Below are 22,274 nucleotides of genomic sequence, written 5' to 3'. Positions count from 1 at the left end.
GGGACATTTCTCAGGCCCTGAGTTCAAGCCGTGTAATTGATTTAAAAAATTAGAACTCTAAATCAATTACCTAATGAAAAAAGCAGCAACAAAAATGTGCCAAAGTCAACCATGTCTGTACATACATATATAAGGAAGACTGGGAGAGTTTTAAATAGATTCTATACTACTTCCTAGTGTCCAGTCCAAAAACTGTCCATTTTCAGGGTTTTTTTCTCCCATAGAAAATATACACTAGCAATCTCTTTAAGTGAAAACTTGAAGATAGTAGCATGGGTAAGACCTTTTCCAAGTTTTTATGAGCCTTGAAAAGGAAGAGAAACCAATTTTACCACAAACATTGTTGAAAAATGTCTATTCTATACTTCAAAAATGAAGAAAACAGGGGCCCGGAGTTTGGCCTAGTGGTAGAGTGCTTGCCTAGCATGCACAAAGACCAGGGTTCAATTCCTTGGTACCACATACATAGAAAAAAAGCCGGAAGTGGTGCTGAGGCTCAAGTGGTAGAGCTCTAGCCTTGAGAAAGTCCAAGGACAGTGCTCAGGCCTTGAGCTCAAGCCCAGGACTGGCAAATAAATAAAATAAATAGATAAATAAATAAATAAATAAAATAGGCCAGATGCCAGTGGCTCATGCTTGTAATCCTAGCTACTCATAGGCCCAGGACTGGCAAAACAAAAAAATGAAGAAGACAGATGGTAAAGTTGGGGAAATATAACTCAAATCACCAAATCGTAATAGATATTGGCATGCTCATAGTCTACCCAACAAAAGTAAATGGTCAAGAATACAACAGAAAAGGCAGCAAATGTTACCTTCAGAGAATTCGTGGAAAAGGCAATAAAAATGACTAAAGTATATTGATGGTATTACCATTTTCATATGAAAGTAAAGAAATATGAATTTACACTTAACTGGGATACCACTTTTGACTACTAGTATCAAAAATCGAAATAATGTTGGCTGGTATAGTAAGAGACAGGCATGGAGTGAAATGTGATAGAAAGTCTGTGGAAATCAGTTTGAAGGGTCTCCCTCCCTCCTTACTACACACACATATAACACATAGGTATGGCCAACTGTTTGACCTAACTTTCCTACTTTTAGAAATTCATAATACAAAGTTAATTGATACATTAGTTATAATAGGAAAAGGATAAAAAGATTAGAAGGCAACTGGCTAAATTCAGTCACAAATGAATAATAAAAATATGTGTCTTCCTAGGAAGGAAACAGGAAGTGTTTCAGTGAACTGATGTAGAACAAACTCTAAAATGTATTTTAAAAATAAGTTAATATAGCTGGGCACTGGTGGCTCACGCTTGAAATCCTAGCTCTTCAGGAGGCTGAGGTCTGAGATCATGGTTTGAAATTTGCCTGGGAAGGCAAAGTCATATAGACTTTCAGATCCGATTAATCATAAATGATGAGAAGTGGAACTGGGGCTCAAGTATTAGCTTGAGCAAAGTGCTCAGGGACAGTGTCCAGGCCTGAGTTCAAGCCCCCTGGTATACATACTGAAAAGTCAATACAGTATTCAACTAGCTGCATCAAAGAGAGAAAGAATGCATTCATGTATACATGTATTTACATGCACTCATATTTATGCTACATTCATATATACATATGCATAAACACATTGGATGAAAAAACACAATGTATCTTTGGAAGTCTGCTCAAAACCTAGAAACCTCTTACATTTATACAAAAATAACTCTCTAGGGAGGAAGACTGGCTGCTTGACGAGGGACATGAGAGGTGAGAAAAACTTCCATGTATACTCTTCGTAAGGATGGAAAATTAAAGCTATTTAAATGAACTACATCTCAGAAAACAAACAAAAAAAAAACCCCAAAACTATCCTCCACTCTAGAACGAATTCCCTCCCCCCTGCCCTCAGCTAACCTTCTCTATCAACAATGAATGCAGTGGAGCCAACCTCATCTGTCTGCTTCTCTGTAAACAGACATTGGGCACATGTCTATTTACAAAGCTAGTTTGCTGAAACCACCATATAAACTCGATTTGAAGAAAAAAGTCCATTGAGTCTTCAACACGGAGAAATTGTGAACTCTAAGCCTTCATAAAAGCACATTCTGAGTTTAGCAAGAAATAGGGGATTGAAGTTAATGATAGTTTAGGATGCCCTGGCGGGGCAGGGGGTGTGTGTTGTATTTTCTTGTAGCAAAAACATTCTTGGGTTCTTGAAATCAAGAAAATTATTCAGCGAATTGCCAAAGGAAAAAATACTACATTATAAGCAAATTTATGTCAGAGATTCAGCATGGGATTTCACATCTACAACAAACTGTGACAGATTTTTGAAGATCAGTAATGTCCTTAGAAAGGATGGACAGAAAGGAATAAAAGAATGAATTAGGCATTACCTCTTCTTCCAGAGCCCAATCTTGTCTTATGAAGCAGACCCACCCATTTGCTGCAGAAATGCTGATTTTCAAATTCTTTGTTTAAGGGTTCCTTAAACAGAAAAGCATCTCTAGTCAAAACAATGGCAACTGTACAATCTGAAGGACTAAAGTTAAAAAGTTAGTTTTGGAGGGTTAAGGCCTATCCATTAGCTATGGATGGATAACAGTAGCTTTCTTTCTATAGAGAACCATTCACTCATGGGAGTTTGTCTTTACATGATCAGACACCAAAGAAAACTTATTTTTTTTTAAAGAAACAAGGGAGAATTTTATTGTAAGCCAGAACTTGACGGTGATAAAAAGGAATTTGATTACCTGAAAATATTGCCTCTGAAACTAAGATCCATAGAATTGCCCAAAATAACCTATGTGGCTAATGGTAATGATAAATCTGCTTAAAATTGTGCTGTGTGAGGAGAAAATGAAGGAGGGGATAACATTGTTCAAAAACAAATGTGCTCATTACCTTACTTATGTAACTATAACCCCTCTGTACATTACCAGTAATACTAAGAAAAGGTTGTGCTTAGTTTTGCCTTTCAGTACTTTAAAAGACACTGCTAACCATTGATCTTAAATGGGTCCCAATACTTAGCAGGAGGTCAAGGATCTTATTTAGAAATTCCTTTTTTTCCCCTATGAGTTTCACTCTTTCACATATGCAATATATTTGTTCTGTGCATGTGAATTTATTGGGAGAAATTTCGTATTTATGATGTTAAAGAGGTACAAAATAGAATATCGAGTCCTTTTTCCCAATGCTGGGTCAACTCCTTACAATGAAGTATTTCCAATGATTTGAAAGTTCTGTGACAGCAATCAAGAACTTAGAAACCAGATCCACTCTTTCGACAGTGTTTTGTCAATTCTGTTGTGGCCGGGTGTGCCCTCACTTTGGGTGCATGCACTGGAATTCTTAGTATGTAAATATTGTTATGCAAAGCTGGTATCTGTAAAACTTATGGACAAAAGGCAGTTTTAATATGATTATTTCCAAGTTGCTTGTCTCAACTCCAATTTCTGAATCTCTTCTGAAACTCAAGACAGATGGGAGGGAATTTAGATAATATAAAATGATATCATACAATGCAGTACCCGAGAGTGTATCTAAAGAGACAGTCATACTGCCATGTTTAGCAGCATGAGTTATTTTGACTAACGAATTACCACATTCTTTCTTATAGTAGCGAGTGCCCCACACATTTCACCAGAATGACATGTAGCATCCAATAAATTTGATGTAGCATTTTATTAATTAGAAGATTTCCCCAATCCCAGCTACCTAAGGTTTAATTCAAGAGACTTCGAAAGTGGGAGAAGAGAGAATATTAAGAATAAGAAACATGTCAGCCAGAAATCCTAACTATTCAAGAGGCTGAGGTCTAGATTACAGTATGAGGCAAGCTTTAGCAGAAAACATCGCTGGATTCTCTCTCTCTAAAATAACTATCAAAAAGTAAGGCTGGAGGTATGGACCAAAGTGGCAGAGTTGCCAGCCAGACAGGAACTAGGCTCTGAGTTCAAACCCCAGTATCGCCACACCACACACAAGTGAAAAGCAGATCAGTGGAAAAGTGAACTCTCTAGAGAATCAAGCCCTAATTCCTTTTTCGAGTTTTCCTGAAAGGGAGGAGGGGGCAAAGTCAAGAAGTAACAGTAGTGAGCATAGACAAAAGTTGGTGGAAAGAGTCATTCTGAGTGTGCGTTTTAATTGTGGCCTCTCACAGATCTGCTGAAGCCTGCTTTCAGATATCCCCATAAAACAAGGCCAAGATGTAAATTAAAAAGTGGTGGAGGTGTGGCTTCTCGCCGCCGGCGGTGGTTCAAGTTTAAATCCTGCTTGTCAAACGCAGGGGTCCCAGCACAGAGCTTGGAAAGAAAAGTCTAGAAGGCATCAGCAGGGCTCCAGCAGATCTTCCTACAGGAAGGTTGGTGGCGAGATTGGAACCGGCCCCCAGTGTGCCAGAGGACGCGGGGCGCCCAGGGAGCCCCGCAAGGTCAGGGGGTGCCCTCGGCCCCAGCCACTCTTGTCTTTAGCCTCTCGGAAAGATGCTGCGGTTTTCTCCGGGGTAGGCTTCCTGTGGGGTGGTGAGCGCGCTTTAGGACCTCAGGGAAACCCGAGTGTTTCTGGCTTTAGGACCCAGGGACTCTGAGGCAGCCTGGATTTTGGTGCTTTGGCTCACAGCACCACCTACTTATAGAAGCATCCCAGCCTTCGCCGGTCCGCTTCTCCAGTGGGAAGTGAGCTCGCCACATCCTCGCGGCCTCCCGGGAGCCGCACCGTCTCTCGCTAAGTTGCCTAGGCAGAAGCCTCTGCAGCCCAGGGAGCGGTGGAGAGAGTCTCGGGGAGGGGAAAGGGCACGGCTGGCTGCGGTCGCCGGGAGCTCGGAGCCTCCTCACCTCTGGCCCCCGGGGTCGCCCTCGCGGGCGGAGGCGCAGCATCCCCGCGGCGGTAGCGGCAGCGGCGGCGGCGGTGGTGGTGGTGGTGGTGGCGGCGGCGGCGGTGCGCGCTCGCCTTGTCTCGCCGGCTCGCCTTGCCTCGCCGCTGCCCGGGCGCCTCCCGGACCCTCCCGGCAACTCCAAGCCCGCCGTGGCTGTCCGACTCTCCGCGCCGCGGCGGCGAGGAGCTCCCAGAGGGTTGTCTGCAAACTTTTCCCCCTCCCCGAACCCACGTGATAAAGACCCGGCTCGCTGCCTTCCCGAAGCCGGGATGGAGCCCCGCGCCTAGCCGAGCGGGGCCGCCCGAGACTCCCGCGTGCACGGTAGGTGGGAAGAGGCGCGCGACGCAGCGCCTTGGCAGCCACAGCTGCGGCGCCCCAAAGCGTCCAGCCATCCGCCCGGAGACCTGCGATCTCCGGGCTCTTCCCTGCGGCCGAGCTCCATGCGCAACCCCTCCACCCCGGGGTGGGGATCCGCCGCGGCCGTGGCTGCCAATCCACGGATTGCTATCACCTTCCTCTCCAGGTCTCCCGTGGCCGTGCCACCGGCACCGCCGCGCCCCGTGGTTCGTGCCCGCGGGGCTTCTATTCTTCCTTCCCTCCCTGCTTTAAACGGAGACTCGCGATGGCGCAGGTTCCTCTCCCCTGTCCCACCACGTCCACCAACCCCTCCTAACCCCTACCCCATCCCCCGGCTCCCCCGATCTCCCACCCAACCCTGTGTCTTTCTTCCCCTCCTGGCGCCCAGGTTCCCTGGTGAAGAGATGCTAATCGCGCGGGACTGACCATCGCCGCCGCAGGGCCAGTGGCGACTCTTCCCACCCCGACTTTCCCCGGACCAGCCCGGGCGGCCGGCGCGCGCCGCCGCTCCCGTTCACCCCGGCAGTTCACCTGACTTCGAGAGAGGAGCCGCTCTCCCCCAGCCCACCGTCCAGATGCAGTTTCGCCTCTTCTCCTTTGCCCTCGTCATTCTGAACTGCATGGATTACAGCCACTGCCAAGGCAACCGATGGAGACGCACTAAGCGAGGTGGGTGTCTGTCCCTGACCCGGGGCGCACGGGCTGCGGGGCGTGGGGTCTCGAGGCGCGCGCTCAGGCGTGAGTTTGGGGTGGTGGAACCTGGACAGGATCTATGTTTTCCAGTCCAGCGGTTCCAACTCCCTACTTTTCGGGGTTCTGGAGATCTGCAGAAAGCGCTTGTGTCTTTAGCACCCAGTAGGCACAGTGAGCCAGTGAGGGAGGCGCGGCAAGGGGGGGACCCAGAATTCCGGCTCCTTGGAAGTGCTCTGGGCGATGTCAGGTGGTCTACGGCCCCCCTCTAGCGCCGTGGCGTCTCCTGATCTCTCACCTCGATCCGATTTCCTAGCAGGCATACATTTTTTTTCCTTGTTCTTTTTTTTTGGTCCCCTTAACTATCTTCCTTCACGAAGCCCATTTCTCTCTCCTTTTCATTACCACGTGCGTCCCAAACCCCAGAGCACTTTAGACGTGGGGTGTGTGTGTGTGTGTGTGTGTGTGTGTCTGTCTGTCTGTCTGTCTGTCTGTCTGTCTGTCTGGGGGTGTTGGGAAGAGTATCCAGTTGAACAGGGGGCCTGCGTTTCCAGGAAAAGAGCAACATTGATCCCTCTCTCTCTCTCTCTCTTCCCTCCATCTCTCCCTCTCTCTTTTCCTGGAACCTGAGACGAGATAGGAACTTTCTGAATTAAGTAGCAACTCCTGCCGCAGCTTTCTGGGGGAGAGCTCTGGCCTGGAGAGTGATGAGTTATTTCTCCTTCTTAAATAGGCCTCACGTTGCTGCTTTGCTTTCTGAAAAAGCGGTGATGAAATCCACTTGCGGCTTTTTAAACCACTGGCTTCTCCATCCCTTGGAGAGAAGGCTTGATGGAAGCCTCCAGAAAGATTTCAGAGAACCGGCCTTCCCGCGGATGGAGTCCGCAGTTCAGTCCTGGCTGGGGTCGCGTTCTCTGGTCCACGCCATGCTCACAATTAGGGCTTCCCGGGAGATTGAAACTTAAGCCACATACACTCGCGCCTCTCCCCTTGAATCACCCATGCCGGGGACACGCGCGGCGGCGGCTGTTTGTCTTCACCCTGCAGTCTTGACTCTGGGCTCAGTTAGGATTTCTTGAGAGGTTCATAAACCTAGATTATTTTTCTTTGTATGGGCGTGCAATAGCCTCCTCTCTAGTTGTGATATGATCTGTTTACAGTTTCTCTTATGGCATCTTTGGCCTGGTGGAAAGTGCCCTTCTTTTCTTTCATTCTTCCTTTGCTTTCTTGCTTTCTTTTCTTTTTTTTTTTTGGAGGCCCTGAAGCGATTCTCGCTTCTGAGCAACATTAGAGGGTGGTACACCCACTCTAGGGCAGAGTTCTGGGTAATTGCCTGGGTGAGATTTTTTGTTGCCCATAGATATCTGAGGCTTAGAAAAAAGTTTACAACCCATGCACTCTGACCCTCAGGTCTTCTTCCTAATCTTTTATTTCTGACATGCCAAATGCTGCCTACTTGCAGACACCCCCAAACGGAGACACGCCAAGAGGCCATCAGAGTTTGATATATCTCTTTGACAAGTCACCTTCTCTTTCCTCATCCCTTCCAACTGGCTCCTTTCTTCACTCCAGTGTTTTTCTTTCTACTTATTATTTGGCAGAGATCATCATCATCATCATCATCATCATCATCATCATCATCATCATCATCATTATGAGGTAGTAAAAGTGTTTGGAGAGGCCCCCTCTCTTCAATACAAAAGAAAACAAAACCCCATGCTGTAGTTAATTTAGTGGGAGGGAAAAAAACCTGAAGTGCTCAAAGTTTGCAAAATATTGACATACCTAAAATGCTCCCGCAAATTCTTGCCTATTACTTGACTTGCTAACTGTGATGGTGTTTTTTTTTTTTTAAATCCACACTGTGGATGAGTGGAGAAGAATCAAGCACATTGTTTTAATAGAACTTAATGCAGAGATGCTCTTCAGTGCAGAATGACATTACAGCACTCCTGCGGCCAGAAGGAATACTGCATGCAATTTCTTCACATGGCCATCTGCAAGGTTCTGCCTGTGCTTTTCTTCTTAGGTGTCTTAAGAACCTATTATTTCAAAGCTTGCTGGAGCAAAATCTCTTGTAGCAATTACCATCTACATTGCCAGACACTGACATTTAGGAACTTAATTCCATAGTGTGCAAGAATAACTTTTGCCCAACCAACCTTTCCATTCCACCAAGTTCTAATACTTTCAAGTACATGTAAATGAGTAAGATTGTAAAAAAAAAATCTATCAAAGTGTATTTGCTGTTAATTTTCTTCCATCTCTTCCGCAGCTGTCTTTTTCCAAATCCCAGGTTTCTGGTTAAAATAACCTCGGTCCTTAAAAGTGACTACACTATTCGTGTCAACAAAGGATGTACTGTGTTTTTAATTAAAAGTGGAACTACTTAAAGGGCTGGCTAGACAGTACAGGGTGATAGTAGCTATTCTGCTTTGCAAGGAAGCTTAAGGACTGTATTGTGAGAGTATTGAAATGAATAGAGATCTAACTCAAGTTGTGTGAATTGTCCCTCTTCACAAATTTAAGCTGCTTTTAATTGATCTCATGTCTACTGATTGATCCTACACGGATTGTTGTACATACCAAACAATTGGCTTTCCCAAAGAAGATTGATTTAAATTAGTTTCTTGGTGAATGCCTGACTACGAGCCAAATCACGTCAGCAGTGACAGTTGACATGCTTGAGCCTATTGTGGTACCAACATTTCCCTTTCCTCCTTTGTTTCGCATAGTGGCAGTTAAATATTACTTTCTAGGAAGAAAAGTTATTACCTCCTTTTTTAAAGGTATTGTAGCTTAAAGGATTGGTTGCTTTCTTGGCTTTGTGCTCTGATGTAGGCAGGCAGTGGTGGTACCAGGATTCGTTAGCCTTACCCCTGGGACTTGATTTTTTTCTTTTCTTTTTCTCCATATTCCATCTGCAAATAATCAAACCTTCACTGTGGAGCATGCTCAGAACTCCTTTGGCATTCTGTTTAGTCTGCTCTATGATCTCAGATGCTCCATAATATCATTTTCTTAATGAAATAAAATTCTTGGCAGAGATCAGATAATTTAGTCAGTTAAAATCAATTGCATCCAGTCTGGAATACAGAGCAAATGTATCATTTAACATTATGCTTTATTTCAAAGTATAGCCAGAGGTTTGAAAAAAAATCAACTATCAATCTACTTTTGGAAAAAATATTTTATTTGAGGGAGATCATCAGAAACAGCAACATAAATCACCCAGTGTGTTTTCTTCCCTGTGTTTTGAAGCAAAGTTGTAAAATAACAATGCATTTGCTAGTTTCTAATGGGGGCCAGCTGCAGTCATTAAAAACATTAATTAGGTACAAACCACAATGCTGAGAATAAATGCCTTGGTAGAAATAAGGAACATATCAACAGTTTGGAAAGCTCATTGACAATACAGCTATAGTGTTAAGACATTTTGACTCCTTTATCTTTTCATTATTTAGTCACTATTGGCTACTGTTAATCGCTACTGTTTGTATCTGTCTTGGAACCTCTCGGACTTATTTGCATGGTAAATTGAGTTATTTGATTGGTTTTGTTTTTGGAATGGCTATAAGCCACATTTTAGGCTAAATTACTGAAGGAGGATAGACAAGTCATAACTTTATTATAGTCTCTTGGCATTCCTTGAGCTTTGTAGGTAATGGCTTAATCTTCCATCTCTTGCTCTCTGTCAGTAAGTCTAGCTATATTTTAATGAGAAAGTTTATGCAAACTTGCTAAATGTTACCTTCAAATAATTATATGAAGGGATTTCAATTCAACATGTAAGTTTATTGATTTAATGCATCATGATCAGTGTCACCCTTCTCTCCCTGCTTCTATTTGAACCCCACCTACAAAGACAAAGCTCTGGAGAAAGTAACAAGCCTTCTAGACATATGAGGTTGTGTTTCAGATGGCAGGGGGCATGATATAGCTTCTTCTGTATTAAGCTTCAACTTTTCTACATTATCTCTCTCTCTCTCTCTCTCTCTCTCTCTCTCTCTCTCTCTCTCTCTCTCTCTCTCTCTCTTGCCACACACACACACACACACACACACACACACAATTACACTTGGCTTTTTTCCACAAAGACAAAGTGTTTATCACAAATAGTGTGGTGGGTTTTTGGCAACTGAGGATGGATTAATATATAAACTCTTTTAGATCATTACAGCAAAATTAATTTATCCCTTAAGCAAATGAAGAGATTTGGAGATATTTACTTTTCTAAATATTTGTTAATAATAGTTTATTTGTCATATTATCCTTTCAAAAATAGAAAGTGGCACATGGAACATATTAACCTAACTTAAATGAGAAAGCTTCAAAATACATTTTGTATTCATACTTATTTTCCCCCCTAAAGTTCTAAAGTACTTCAGAGAAGCTGATGTGATGTTTAACTTTCAACATATACTTGTTCTTTCTTTTTTTTTTTTTTTGCCAGTCCTGGGCTTGAGCTCAGGGCCTGAGCACTGTCCTTGGACTTTCTCAAGGCTAGAGCTCTACCACTTGAGCCTCAGCACCATTTCCAGCTTTTTTCTATGTATGTGGTACCGAGGAATCGAACCCGGGTCTTCATGCATGCTAGGCAAGCACTTTAACCACTAGGCCAAACTCCTGGCCTGTTCTTTCTTTTCTTAATAGGTTGCTTTATGTCTTGGTCCCCATTTCCACGACATGAGAAAGGGTATCAATGTATGTGAAGTAATGCACCTTCTATCTGGCGAATATAATATAACCCTTCTATTAATTATAATAAAAATATATGAAAAAACCAGGTTGCTTTAACTTCTAGCATAATTGAATCGGATTTCTTTGCTTTTCCTTTTTTTTTTTTTTTTGCCAGTACCTATACCAGTACATGGAGGTCAAAGTTAATGCTGTGCTTAGACCAAGATCTTAATTTAGCCATTGAAATCTGGAAGTGGTTCAGTATAGGTGATGTTCTAGACTTCCATTTAATTCTGGCTTACTTGTGTCTTCTCTTAAAATCAAGCCTAAATGGAATCCAATATTTGCAGCAATCACAAGTTGTAAATGACACTTTTAATTCCTTAATGCAAAACCATTTCTTGATTTTATTCAGGAATTGGCCAATTCTTGGATTATCTGGATAGCTTTTTACCTCTTTCTTTCCCACTGACTGCCTTCAAACCTTTGTTATTTTTGTAAATTTTTGTGGAAATAGACACTCTTATCTGTACCATATTCAGGAAATAGATAACAGAATTTTTTTTTGTGGGTCATGGGGCTTGAATTTGGCCTGGGCTCTGCCCCTGAGCTCTTCAGCTCAAGGCTACCACTCTATCCTTGAGCCAAGCCCCACTTTCCATTTTCTAGAAGTTAATTGGAGATAAGAGTCTCAGGTCCTGTTGTGCCTGGGCTGGCTTTGAACCCCTGAGTAGCTAGTATTACAGGCGTGCACCATTATACCTGGCTCCAGAATGTTTTTCTATGCAGTATTTGATAGCCAGTTTGGGTCAAAGAAAGTTGTATATTTGGGGAGGAAAATAACATTTTATTTTTTCTCTATTTTTCATGTATTTATTATTGTAATTAATAGAAGGGTTACATGATATTTGCCAGATAGATGGTACATTAATTCCCATACATTCATACCTTTTCACATGTCTTGGTCCCCATTTCCCTCCCCCCTCATCTTATTTTCCCCCCTTCCCTATCCAATTTCAAATAACCAAATACAAATATATCTGATATATCAGGTAACAAAGTGAGATACTGAACAATATGAGCTAACCAAGGGACAGCAAAAGAGATGGGAGATATTTTTCTCTATTTTTAAAGATATAAGAATCATCATTTCCTCTCTGTGTTCCTCCAGTGACAGGGAAAAATTAAAGATAGCTCACTCAGAGAAGACAATGTCACCTGTACACAGTTATAAACGTTTATAATTTAAGCAGGGATAGGTACTAATGAATGCTGAGCTCCAGATAGAACACACATGATTGCACATGTAATGGGAAGGGTATATATACAAATTTATTTATGAATGCAGAAGTCTTAAGGTGGGAGAGGAGAGAGGGAAATGGGAATGGTATTATGGAAGCTTATATTTTCATTCTGAAAGGGTTTTCACTAATATCATTTTGTCTTGCCCTGACTATGAAAGAACTGTGGATACAGTATGTTTTAACTCTTCCCATTTGTCCTTTTCTCCCTGAAGACCTTTATTCCTTTCTCCCTTTTCTAATATGTTGCTGAATCTATATCCTTAAGTTTCAAGCTCCCTCTCATATCATCTACCTGCACCTCCACCTGCATCTTGTTCTCCTCAACTTTGCACTTCTTTTCTGGTGCAGGATAATGCTGATGTATTGAATTATTTGCAATTTAGCGTCCACCTCCATCCTTTTCCTGACGGGATTTCTTCTTCACTTTTCTCCTTAGTCTTTGTGTCCTTCCTTCTTCTCCTTTTATTTCTCTTCCTCCTACTCGAATGTGTGTGTGTGGTGTGTGTGTGTGTGTGTGTGTGTATGACTTGAGGTTAACTTGGCTTTGCACTTACCTAGGAAGGTGCTGTGGGAATCTCTTCCCAGATCTTTTTGCTTAAGTTATTTTTTCAGCTAGGTTCTGGATTTCTATCCTCCTGTTTGTGCTTCTTGTGTATTTAAGATGGAAGTTGTGATGTGAGCCACATCAGTTTTATTTCTGAAAAGCAGTTTTAGCTTCACAGCAAAACTGAACAGCAAGTTCAGGAATTTGTGGGAAAAATTTCTTGCAGTCATTCACACTCAATTTTTTCCCTCATTGCCAACCTGGTGACATGATTCCAAGGAATTCTTTATTTGTTCTTTTTGAGATATCATCCTACCTTTATCCCGAAGGAAGTTCTCTTCATTTACTTAGTGACTTTACATTCTGATTTTACATTTCTCTTCTTTGGTTGCCATTCAGAAGAGTTATGGAGTATTTCTTCATCTCCATTCTTCTCTTTGGAGATTTGAAATCTATCCCTGTTTTTTTCCATTGCTATTTCCAAGTGAAGCCTTCAACTCTGACCTCAACTGTATTTTGTAAACTTCAGGTTATCTTTTGACCACTGCTACATCAACAGTTATTTCTAGTGTACTCAAACACAACAAATTGTTTCCTCCTTTTTTGCCATCTCCTGAAAGTATTTCTCTAATTGGGCTCCTGATTTCTACTCCTGGAGGTTCTGTGTCAAAGTTGGAATCTCACTATGAAGTCTTTGACTCTTCTGTGGCCTTAAAAAATCATTTCATTATAGCTTAAACCATAACAGATTTTCAAATAAACCTCAGAAATATTTATATCCATTCCATCTTTTACATCTTCAAATGTATTCCTAGTTCAGGTTTCACAGAGTTTTCATCTCCTGGTGTCATCCTTACTCCAACCTTGAGAACATTAACCTTTGAAATGGTGAGAACTGTCCTGACAACGCATCTGTCTGTTCTCAGCCACATCTTACCCTGTTCTCCGCTGAGGAACTTTTCAGCCTTCATATTGACCACAGACTAGATGCCAACCTCTTTTATGCTACAGTCAATGTTCCAGCCATCTGATTGCAGCCTATTCCTGACCTTCCCCACCCAGAGAGCACTGGGTTGCTTAAACTATACCAGATGACTTCATTTATGATTTTGAACTCGTTATATTGCCCTGATGAAGTGCAACTGCCTCTAGGCAGACTTTCTGGAATCATGTCTTACTTTTTAAAATCCAAATCAGTTATTCCTTCAATTTCTTAGCTTTTTTGTGCCACTCTTGCTTGCCTCTTATTTTCCTTTTATTTTGCTTGCATTTCTCATCATGATACCTTTCCTTCCTTCTTCCCTTCCTCCCTTTTGCCTTCCTCCTTTCCTCCTTCCCCCCTTCCCTTCCTCCTATCTGGAAGCACACGGTTCAAACTCGGCCTATTGCTTCCTAGGCAAACGTCCTACCACTTGAGCTATGTCTTACTTGGATAGTATGTCTACTACTTGAATGAACTAGGACATTTTTTCCAGTAGTTATTTTCAAAATAGGGTCTTGCAGTTTTTCCCCTGCGTAAGTACTCCTGTCTCCTGTACACCTGCCCCTGTTCTTCCTCCTCCCCCCTCCCCCACCCTCTCCCCTCCCCACATAATTATTCTTATGTGTTAAAGGAAATTCCAAGAGCCAATGTGTGTATATGCAGGTACTTGTACATGTGTATGTATCATGTATGTGGTTATCATGGTATCTATTTTATGGATACACATATAATTAGAATAACCAACAATGATGAGCAAAATGCTGTTCACTATTGTAAAATGTAAAGGAATGAATTATAGGTAGCTTTTCTTATTCAGTCATTTTTACTGAAGTCATCACCTAAAGCCTCTCAATTTTCATCACCTGCTGAAGATAAAAGGAACATAAATAGAACAAAAATTCTTCTGATCACATCTCTTTTGAATAGGGAATCTTAATTTGGGATTCAGAAATGAGGCTACGGTTTTTGGAAACCTCCTGAAATTAGGAACTTAAACCACTTAGGTTTCATCTTAAGGCACAGAGAGAAAAGTTAGAGTTTTCTCAAATTTTAAACTGGTTCAGGGTTCATCTCTTTCCTCCAGTGCGTTAGGAAGCATCAGCTGACAGAGTATCGGGAGATTTTCTTAATGGGCAGGAGACCAAATGGATTCTTCAAATTGGTATAAATTTTATTTTCTTTTTTCCATGTATTTTTATTGTAATTAATAGAAGGGTTACATTATACTTACCAGATAGAAGGTGCATTACTTCACAAACATTGATACTCTTTCTCATGTCTTGGTTCAATTTTATTTTCTAAAAGTTTGCTTTTTCCATTCTCTGTGTGCATGCTTAATTCAAGGTTACATTAAAAACATTCTCGTAAAGACTTATTTCAGTAAATAATTACTTGGCCAAGAATTCCTTCCTCAATGAATATAGTTGATAGTTGTCCTTTCTGTACCTCTCAAAGAGTTTAGAGAGTGACAAAAGCGATATAAAATATAAGGGGTTTTAAGGAATCCTCATTTGCTGTAATTGTCATCTCATTAGCAATCGATGGGGCATAGAGTTTTGGTACTGCCTGTTTTGGTTCTCACCTGTTGTTTCACACAGCTTGTCAAGCAGCCACCTCAGCCATTAAAACTCATGGGCCGACAGAGGGCACACTTGGCATTCTTTTCCTATGGCTTTGTTGTCTGAGGTTTTGTGGGATTTGTGCTTTGCTTTTGTAGTGGGGGGCAACCCTGTTCCTTTATTCCCAGTCATACTATGGTCATCTTGATTAGAAAACACTCACAGAAATTAACAAAAGAAAAGAAAAGAGCTTTCAGTTTTTCTAAGGATTTCTGGTTTTGGTCTCTAATCTCATTTTGACAAGTACTCACCAAAAAGGAAACAAACGTATCCAAATCCAGGCTCTCCTTTCTAATGATACTAAAACTAGAGATTGCCTTAGTCGACATGGAGATTCCAGCTCTTATTGCTCACCTTGAAAAATATTAGCTTCTTTTTTTCAGATGTCAAAACATTAATTTCATTGATATTTATTTAGAGTTATGAAGTCTTTTAGGAAAATCAGGAAAAAATTCAATTGAACAAAATGAATAAATTAGTACTTCAGAGAAATAATTCAAATATGCTTGGCAAACAAGTATCTTGGTACTGATTGACATCATCATTTTTTATTGTAATTTATAGAGGAGTTACAGTTATATTAGCCAGACAGAGGATATATCACTTCTCACACATTGACACCCCCTCTCATGTTTTTTGCCCCCAGAAAAATATTAGCTTCTTATCTCACTTAAATATTTTCCCACAAATTGCATGTGTAAAAGTTAAAGCAATTGATAAATTTGGGAGTTACCAAAATAACTCCACATTAATAATTTTCAAATGTTTGCCAAATTATTTCATTACTATGTGGATTGATTCTGTCCAAAGATTTCTCAAATTTTAATATTTTGAAAATAACAAAAATTGATATTCTTTATTTTTAAAATAATTTTCTTTCTTATTCAGTGAAGTATGACAGAAGGCATAAAATTTCTCTGATATAAAGGAACATAATTGTTATTTATGTTATATGCTGTGTTCCAAAGCCATTTTTCTGATATTCAAACTGACAGTTAATATTAATGGTTTGGTGCTTTGTTATCACTAACCTGTACACTTAATTAGTCACTCTTACTTTTTCTTCAAAAATTTGCAAGACTTGCTTTTGATTTACTTTATTGGTTCAGGTGGCAAATCTAATCTGCTCTCTCTATGAATTTAGTTGATTTATAATGGATTTAATGACCTGTGATAAAATGACACATTGCATACCTACCCTGCCAAATATAAGTGGTTAGGGTATCATATTTGTTTTAAGATGATCTGCTGTTACACAGTGCCTTTGTGGACTCCACCTTGAATGAGAGATACTTGATAGATAGTCCAGTTAACTGTGAAGAGCTGCTCCAGAGGCTGTTAGGTACCATATGTACTCACAAAATGAAGATAGTCTTGGTCTTCAACTTGTCGTGTCCTCTGGTTTTTCTTCCCACTATTTCTGTCTGTCTGGTTCTTGTAAGTAGAACATTTTGTTAAAAATTGGTATTAAGGGGCCAGGAATTTAGTCTAGTGGTAGAGTGCTTGCCTAGCATGCACGAAGCCCCGGGTTGAATTCCTTGATACCACATACATAGAAAAAAGCTGGAAGTGGTGCTGAGGCTCAATTGGTAGAGCTGTAGCCTTGAGAAGTCTAAGGACAGTGCTCAGGCCATGAGCTCAAGCCCAGGACTGGCAAAAAAAAATTGCTATTAAGTTTTGGCTGAATATAGTGTCATATATCTGTAATTCCAGGCTTGGGAAACTGAGGAAGGAGGATCATGATTTGAAGCAAGACACTGTCAAAAATACTATTATGCTAAATTTTGGTATTTCCTTCTTATAGTGATTTAGAGTCACGTGTGTGTGTGTGTGTGTGTGTGTGTGTGTGTGTGTGTGTGATTTATAAAGTGTTTTTGAGGAATCCTTGGGTTTTGGAATTCTCTGAGTACATATGAGGATGTGATAGGCTGGGTGAATAGAATGGGCAAAACTAATTTAGTTTTCTGTTTATCCAAGGAACAAGGTAGGCACTGTGCAATTGTTTTAAAGAAATTAGAGCTACACTAACCAGAGCCTTTCTGCCACTGTGGTTCTCTCTTTCACTGTGGTTCCTCCCAGCTTAGTAAGGAGAAGAAATTATGTAAGTGCAAGGCAACTAAGCTATTTAAAAAGTCATTGATAAGTACCTGATAAGTGGACAGCTCTGGTTTTCAGAAGCTCTGTGAATGAATGGGTTAAGGCTAGAGTGTTGTGGAATTGGGAAAGTCTTTTTACCACCCCTGGTGCCCAACAAGCCATATTTAACTCATGCAATATTTGACTGAATACTGTCAATTATGGGAGAACTTCTTTATCCCACTTTTAAAATTATATCATCCTGAAATTTCATCCTTTAAAGACTGACTTTTTTAGAAATATGTCTTCAGTGCAATTTACATTTTCCTTTTCACCGAAGTGAGTACTTTTGTAGCTACTGTAAATGATCTCAACTTGATATTGACTTGAAAGTGATTCAAATAAGTGATAATGGACTAATGACTCTAAAACTCTGTCTTCCTTGTACTTTTTTTTTAGTTTAGAAAGAAAGACTAAAGGACTAGGAGTGGCTTATCTAAGGGTAAGAAAGAAGAGGAGATCACAAATACTATTTTGTCATATCCTGATTTTTTCATATACAAGATTGATCTCTCCAAGGCAATTAGTAGAAGAGGTGTTTTCTCCTTTCTTTTGAAATACTTGAGATTGAATTCAGGGCCTTGTATGACCCAGGAAAACACTCCACTGCTTGAGCCAGGCTCCTAGTTCTTCTATTTTTACTTTGTTTGGAATTATGATTTTTCTAGCTTTGCCTGACCTGTCCTGAAAATTGAAATTCTCCTGCCTCTGTCTCCTCAGTAGGTGGAAATACAGGTGAGTAGCATGAGGCCCACGTAAGATGAGTTCTAAAGGATTTCAATCTTGGAGTATGGAAACTTCTCTATTCCAACAGTGGCAATCTCTTTATACAATAAATATTAAAAAGCAGATGACTGAATGACATGTGGAGAAACTCAGAATTGTCTGCCTACATGAGCTGAAGTATGAACATCGGCAATACATATCACATCTAACATCTACTTACATGTGAATTTGTCTGGACAAATCTCAAATTATGAAATTCTTACCTTCCAAACAGAGCACACTAGTACAGGAGACAATTCCTCTCCTGGACATCAATCCATCACTCAGCATTCACTGTCAAATGAAATGCAGTAAGTAACGTAACATGATATGCTTGCATTGCCTTGTCCAAAACGACTGAAACCTCACATACTTTCATAAATTTCAGTTACTAATACATTTTTGTCATATACTAATCTTTCTGGTTAGTAATCCCATTTTTAAAAAGTGAAAACTTACTATGACACAGCCTATCTGTGCCTGATATATCTGTATAGAAATCACAGATAATTTTGGTCATGATGACTTCATGATCATGGAAGAATGCCTTCATTGGAATTCAGATCAAACTTCACATCTACTATGTACTACTAAAGTTTGTAAGGAAGAGTTAAAGGCGTATAAGGTGTCACCTAAAGAATTAGGTGTAGGGAGTATTGTTGCAGCCTCAAGATTGTCTGTGTTATGTGGTATCTGGCCTTAAGCTAGTGCCCTCTTATTGGGCAATAGCATTACCCAGGGCTTGGTCTGTTCACACTTGTGTGTTTGTGTGTATGTGAGTATATGTAAGTATATATATGTATATGTATGTATATGTATATTTAAGGCTTTAAGACCATGTTTGAAAAGCTACTGTGAACTTTAAAGAACACAGCAGAGTAGGATCATATAATAAATGCTTATGGATCTGTAATGTGGAGTGAAAGAAAATTTTGCTGTATTTTATTCTTCATCTTACTTTTTCTATTGGTTGAAATGTTATGAAGTAAATTACAGATACCATATTATTTTGTGCTATGTAGTTCTGTATTTCTGAAAGCCTTTCTTAGAAACATGATTTTTTGTTGTTGTTGTTTTGTCAGTCTCGTGGGGCTTGAACTCAGCCTGGGCACTGGCCCTGAGCTCTTCAGCTCAAGGCTACTGCTCTACCACTGGAGCCACAGAGCCACTTCTGGTTTTCTGGTCGTTAATTGGAGATAGGACTTTTGTGCTGGGCTGGCTTTGAACCACAATCCTCAGATCTCAGCTTTCTGAGTAGCTAGGAATACAGGCTGAGCCACTGGCACCTGGAGACTTAATTATACAATTAAGAATTCTCTGGTGACACCTATTAGTAGTCATTATATAATTGATTTCCCCAAATGTCTAAAAACTGTTTTCATGACTGCTAAATATGAATCAGCATTTTAAAGTCCCCACTGCACTTGCTTGTGTGTCCTTTAAAATTTATTTTATATTAATGTATATTAGTTGGTACATATTAATGGATTTTACTGTGTCATTTCAATATGTTCACATATCATGCTTGAGATTTTTGAATTCAAGAGCTGATCTTCTTTATTCATTTTTCTGTGCTACTCACTTAGTCTAGAAATACAGGTCAGTTTTCTGCAGGATTTCTTAACATTTAAGCTTTTTCCATTAGCTCCTTTGTTGGGCTTGTTTAACTTGTTCCTCTAGACACCATATATTTTGCCAACTGGAAGTTCTCCTGGAAGGTTTGATTAGATACAGGTTTAATTCTCTTGGCTAGGACACTTCACAGGAGATGCTATGTGCTTCATATTACATCATACTAGTAGGCACACAATGTCTTGTTGTGCCCTTCTTAGTGATTGAGCAATGGGGTCATGTGGTACCAGTTTGGTCCCCTCATTGTAGGGTTCTCATTAACTTTCCATCTAAGAGTTTCTTCTGTGTCTGAATCATCAGTTTCATTAGAGGCTGTAAAATAGTGGGTATTGAATTTTTTTATTATTGCTTCTACATCTATTAGCAATCTTCCTTTTCAACCATTGATGCTGTGAAAAACAGTTCTAATATCCAAAGCAAGCAATAACCTTGTATTTTCTTCTTGAACTGCTGATTTTCAGAGTAAGCAGTTGATATGTGTGAAGATAGACAGTGGGACTGCTTCACCAGTGGTGAATAAAATGCTTTGATTTGTGTCAAGCCGTTGACTATCAGAGTAGGTCAAGTCTCCCAGCAGCTCCTTCTTACTGAAATGGCTGTGGTAGAATGACATGAAAAAAGACTTTTTGGCTTCTGCTAATGGGAGTGAAATGCAAACCTTCTGCAAACCTGAGTTCTGTTAGACATCTGATAATATTTTCTGTTAACAGCTTTTAGAGAAGCCACTAAGTGAACACACAGGCTTCAGCCTGATGTAATCTGAGGCACACTAGGTAGAAAAACAGTACTTTGTACTACTTAAACGCTCTCTGGAAGGCTTAGAGAGAAGAGGAAGAAAAATATTTGAGGAGATCAGCTGGTTATTGTAGAATACAAGTCATGTCACCTGAGAAGGATTAAAATTTCCTCAAAACTTGACCTGAATGGCAGCTAGCCACTTAGACATTGCTCGTACAGCTCATCATGGCTCATTTTTTTTTTCTGCTGTGCAGTCTTCAGCTTGCTGATGGGTAAAGAAAAGGGTTTCGAGATCTCATGTCTTTAGTGGTTAAGTGACAGGAAAGTTATTAAAGCACGAACATTCCTCCTGTTTTTTAGTTGCAGCTGGTTTTTCCTAAATACAGAGATTCTTTTCTTTACCCATTTAAGAATTTAACTCTTAGCCTTTGTGTAGAATTTGTATTACCACAGATGATACCAATAGTAGATATATACAGTAGTTTAATCATCTATTGTGGTTAATTTAATTTACTTGAAAATTATCACAATTATACCCTATGTATTATATTTTATATTATATATATATTATAAACCACAATTTCTTTGTCCCATCAGAACATCTTTAGGATATGACCACCATCTAGTCCTCACCTCTCCTTTTATTACCTCAGGTCTTGTGGCATTTCTCAAAAATGAATCATGCTTCTGCCTCAAGACTTTTGTTTTTGCTGTGATCTCTATGCTAGAAAGGTTTCTGTGTTCTTTCTATGTCTAATTCCTTTCTCAATAATGAGAATCTGTCTAAAGCAATACATTTTTGTTCTCTATTTTTCTTTAATAAATTATCAGGGTCAGGACTAGGGTGAGACAAGAGAAAATTTAGATAATAAAATCAAGGGTATGTGCTTGCCCATATCTGAAAGTGAGTATCTCCTTAAATTCTCTAATTCTAAGTCTGTTTTGTTGTATCTACTGTTCTCAAACATTCCCAAATTTTCTGTATTTTTACTTTGTTACCATGGGAGAGTACACTGTGCACTTGTCAAAATCCATTTCTTTGGGCCTGGGTATGATGGCATATAACTGTCATCTCAGCTACTCAAGTGGCAGAGAAAGGAAATTAAAAAAAAACCACTATACCCTATTTTAAACGCAAAACAAAACAAAGTAAAGTGAAAATGGCTCAAGCCATGCCTCAAATGGTAGGGCATTTCCCTTTGCAATCACAGGCCCCTGAACTTAATACTGTCCTTAAACTTCCAAACAACAAACAAAAAATGTTTTCTTGTCTTTTATATATTTAGCTAGACAGGGTTTCTCAATCTCTCTGGGATGAATGTGGGCCATGCCTTAGCTATGATGAGTATAATAAAAGAAGTGATGTCTTTACTACTTCTAGGCTCGGCCCCAGTAAAGCCTCATCTGGGAACCTCTCCTTCTACCTCATCCACCAGGGTTGAGCAGAGCATCTAGCCTTTTTTTCTGCCCTGTGTCCCCATAGGATGAAAGGAATGTTGGATGACAAGACTGTGAATCCCTGAATACCCTGGAGGTCTTTTTCTGCATATCTACACTGGATCCTATGTGAGGAAGAAAGGAACATCAGATGAGCCATTGAGGCATCTAGCATTGCATGTCCTAACTAATACAGGCTCTCATATTCTCATTAGAGAACTCATATGGTTCAGAAGAGTAGAAGCCTTCTTCATATCATGTCAGTAGTGCCCAACACAGAGTTTAGCCCGTTGTGTGTGGCTAAGAAATATTAAAAAAAGAAAAAAACAAATCAAGCTAGGTGCCTATGGCTCATTCCTGTAATCCTAGCTACTCAGAAGACTAAGATCTGAGGATGGCAGTTCGGAGCCAGCCCAGGCAGGAAAATCCCCAAGATGCTTATCTCCAATGAACTCCTTAGAAAAAGCCTGAAGTGACCTTGTGGCTCAAGTGGTAGAGTGCTGGCCTTGAGCACAAAAAG

At 40.3% G+C, this 22,274-nt stretch overlaps 1 protein-coding gene across 1 annotated transcript in view; it reads left to right on the top strand.

Moving 5' to 3' along the window:
• The first annotated feature begins 4,965 nt into the window (after positions 1 to 4,965).
• Rspo2 (R-spondin 2) overlaps positions 4,966 to 22,274 on the top strand; it is a 145,414-nt gene continuing 128,105 nt past the window's right edge. Inside the window, exons 1-2 of the mRNA XM_090339263.1 lie at positions 4,966 to 5,191; positions 5,616 to 5,896. Coding sequence (XP_090195389.1) covers positions 5,803 to 5,896 — 94 coding nt within the window. The 5' untranslated portion in view covers positions 4,966 to 5,191; positions 5,616 to 5,802. The remainder of the gene's footprint in view (positions 5,192 to 5,615; positions 5,897 to 22,274) is intronic.

This window comes from Megascapheus bottae, chromosome 9, assembly GCF_031878675.1.
Source record: "Megascapheus bottae isolate mThoBot1 chromosome 9, mThoBot2.hap1, whole genome shotgun sequence".
In the NCBI taxonomy this organism is placed as follows: domain Eukaryota; kingdom Metazoa; phylum Chordata; class Mammalia; order Rodentia; family Geomyidae; genus Megascapheus; species Megascapheus bottae.
Note: the sequence above shows the minus strand (reverse complement) of the source record. Positions and strands in the feature narration are given on the sequence as shown.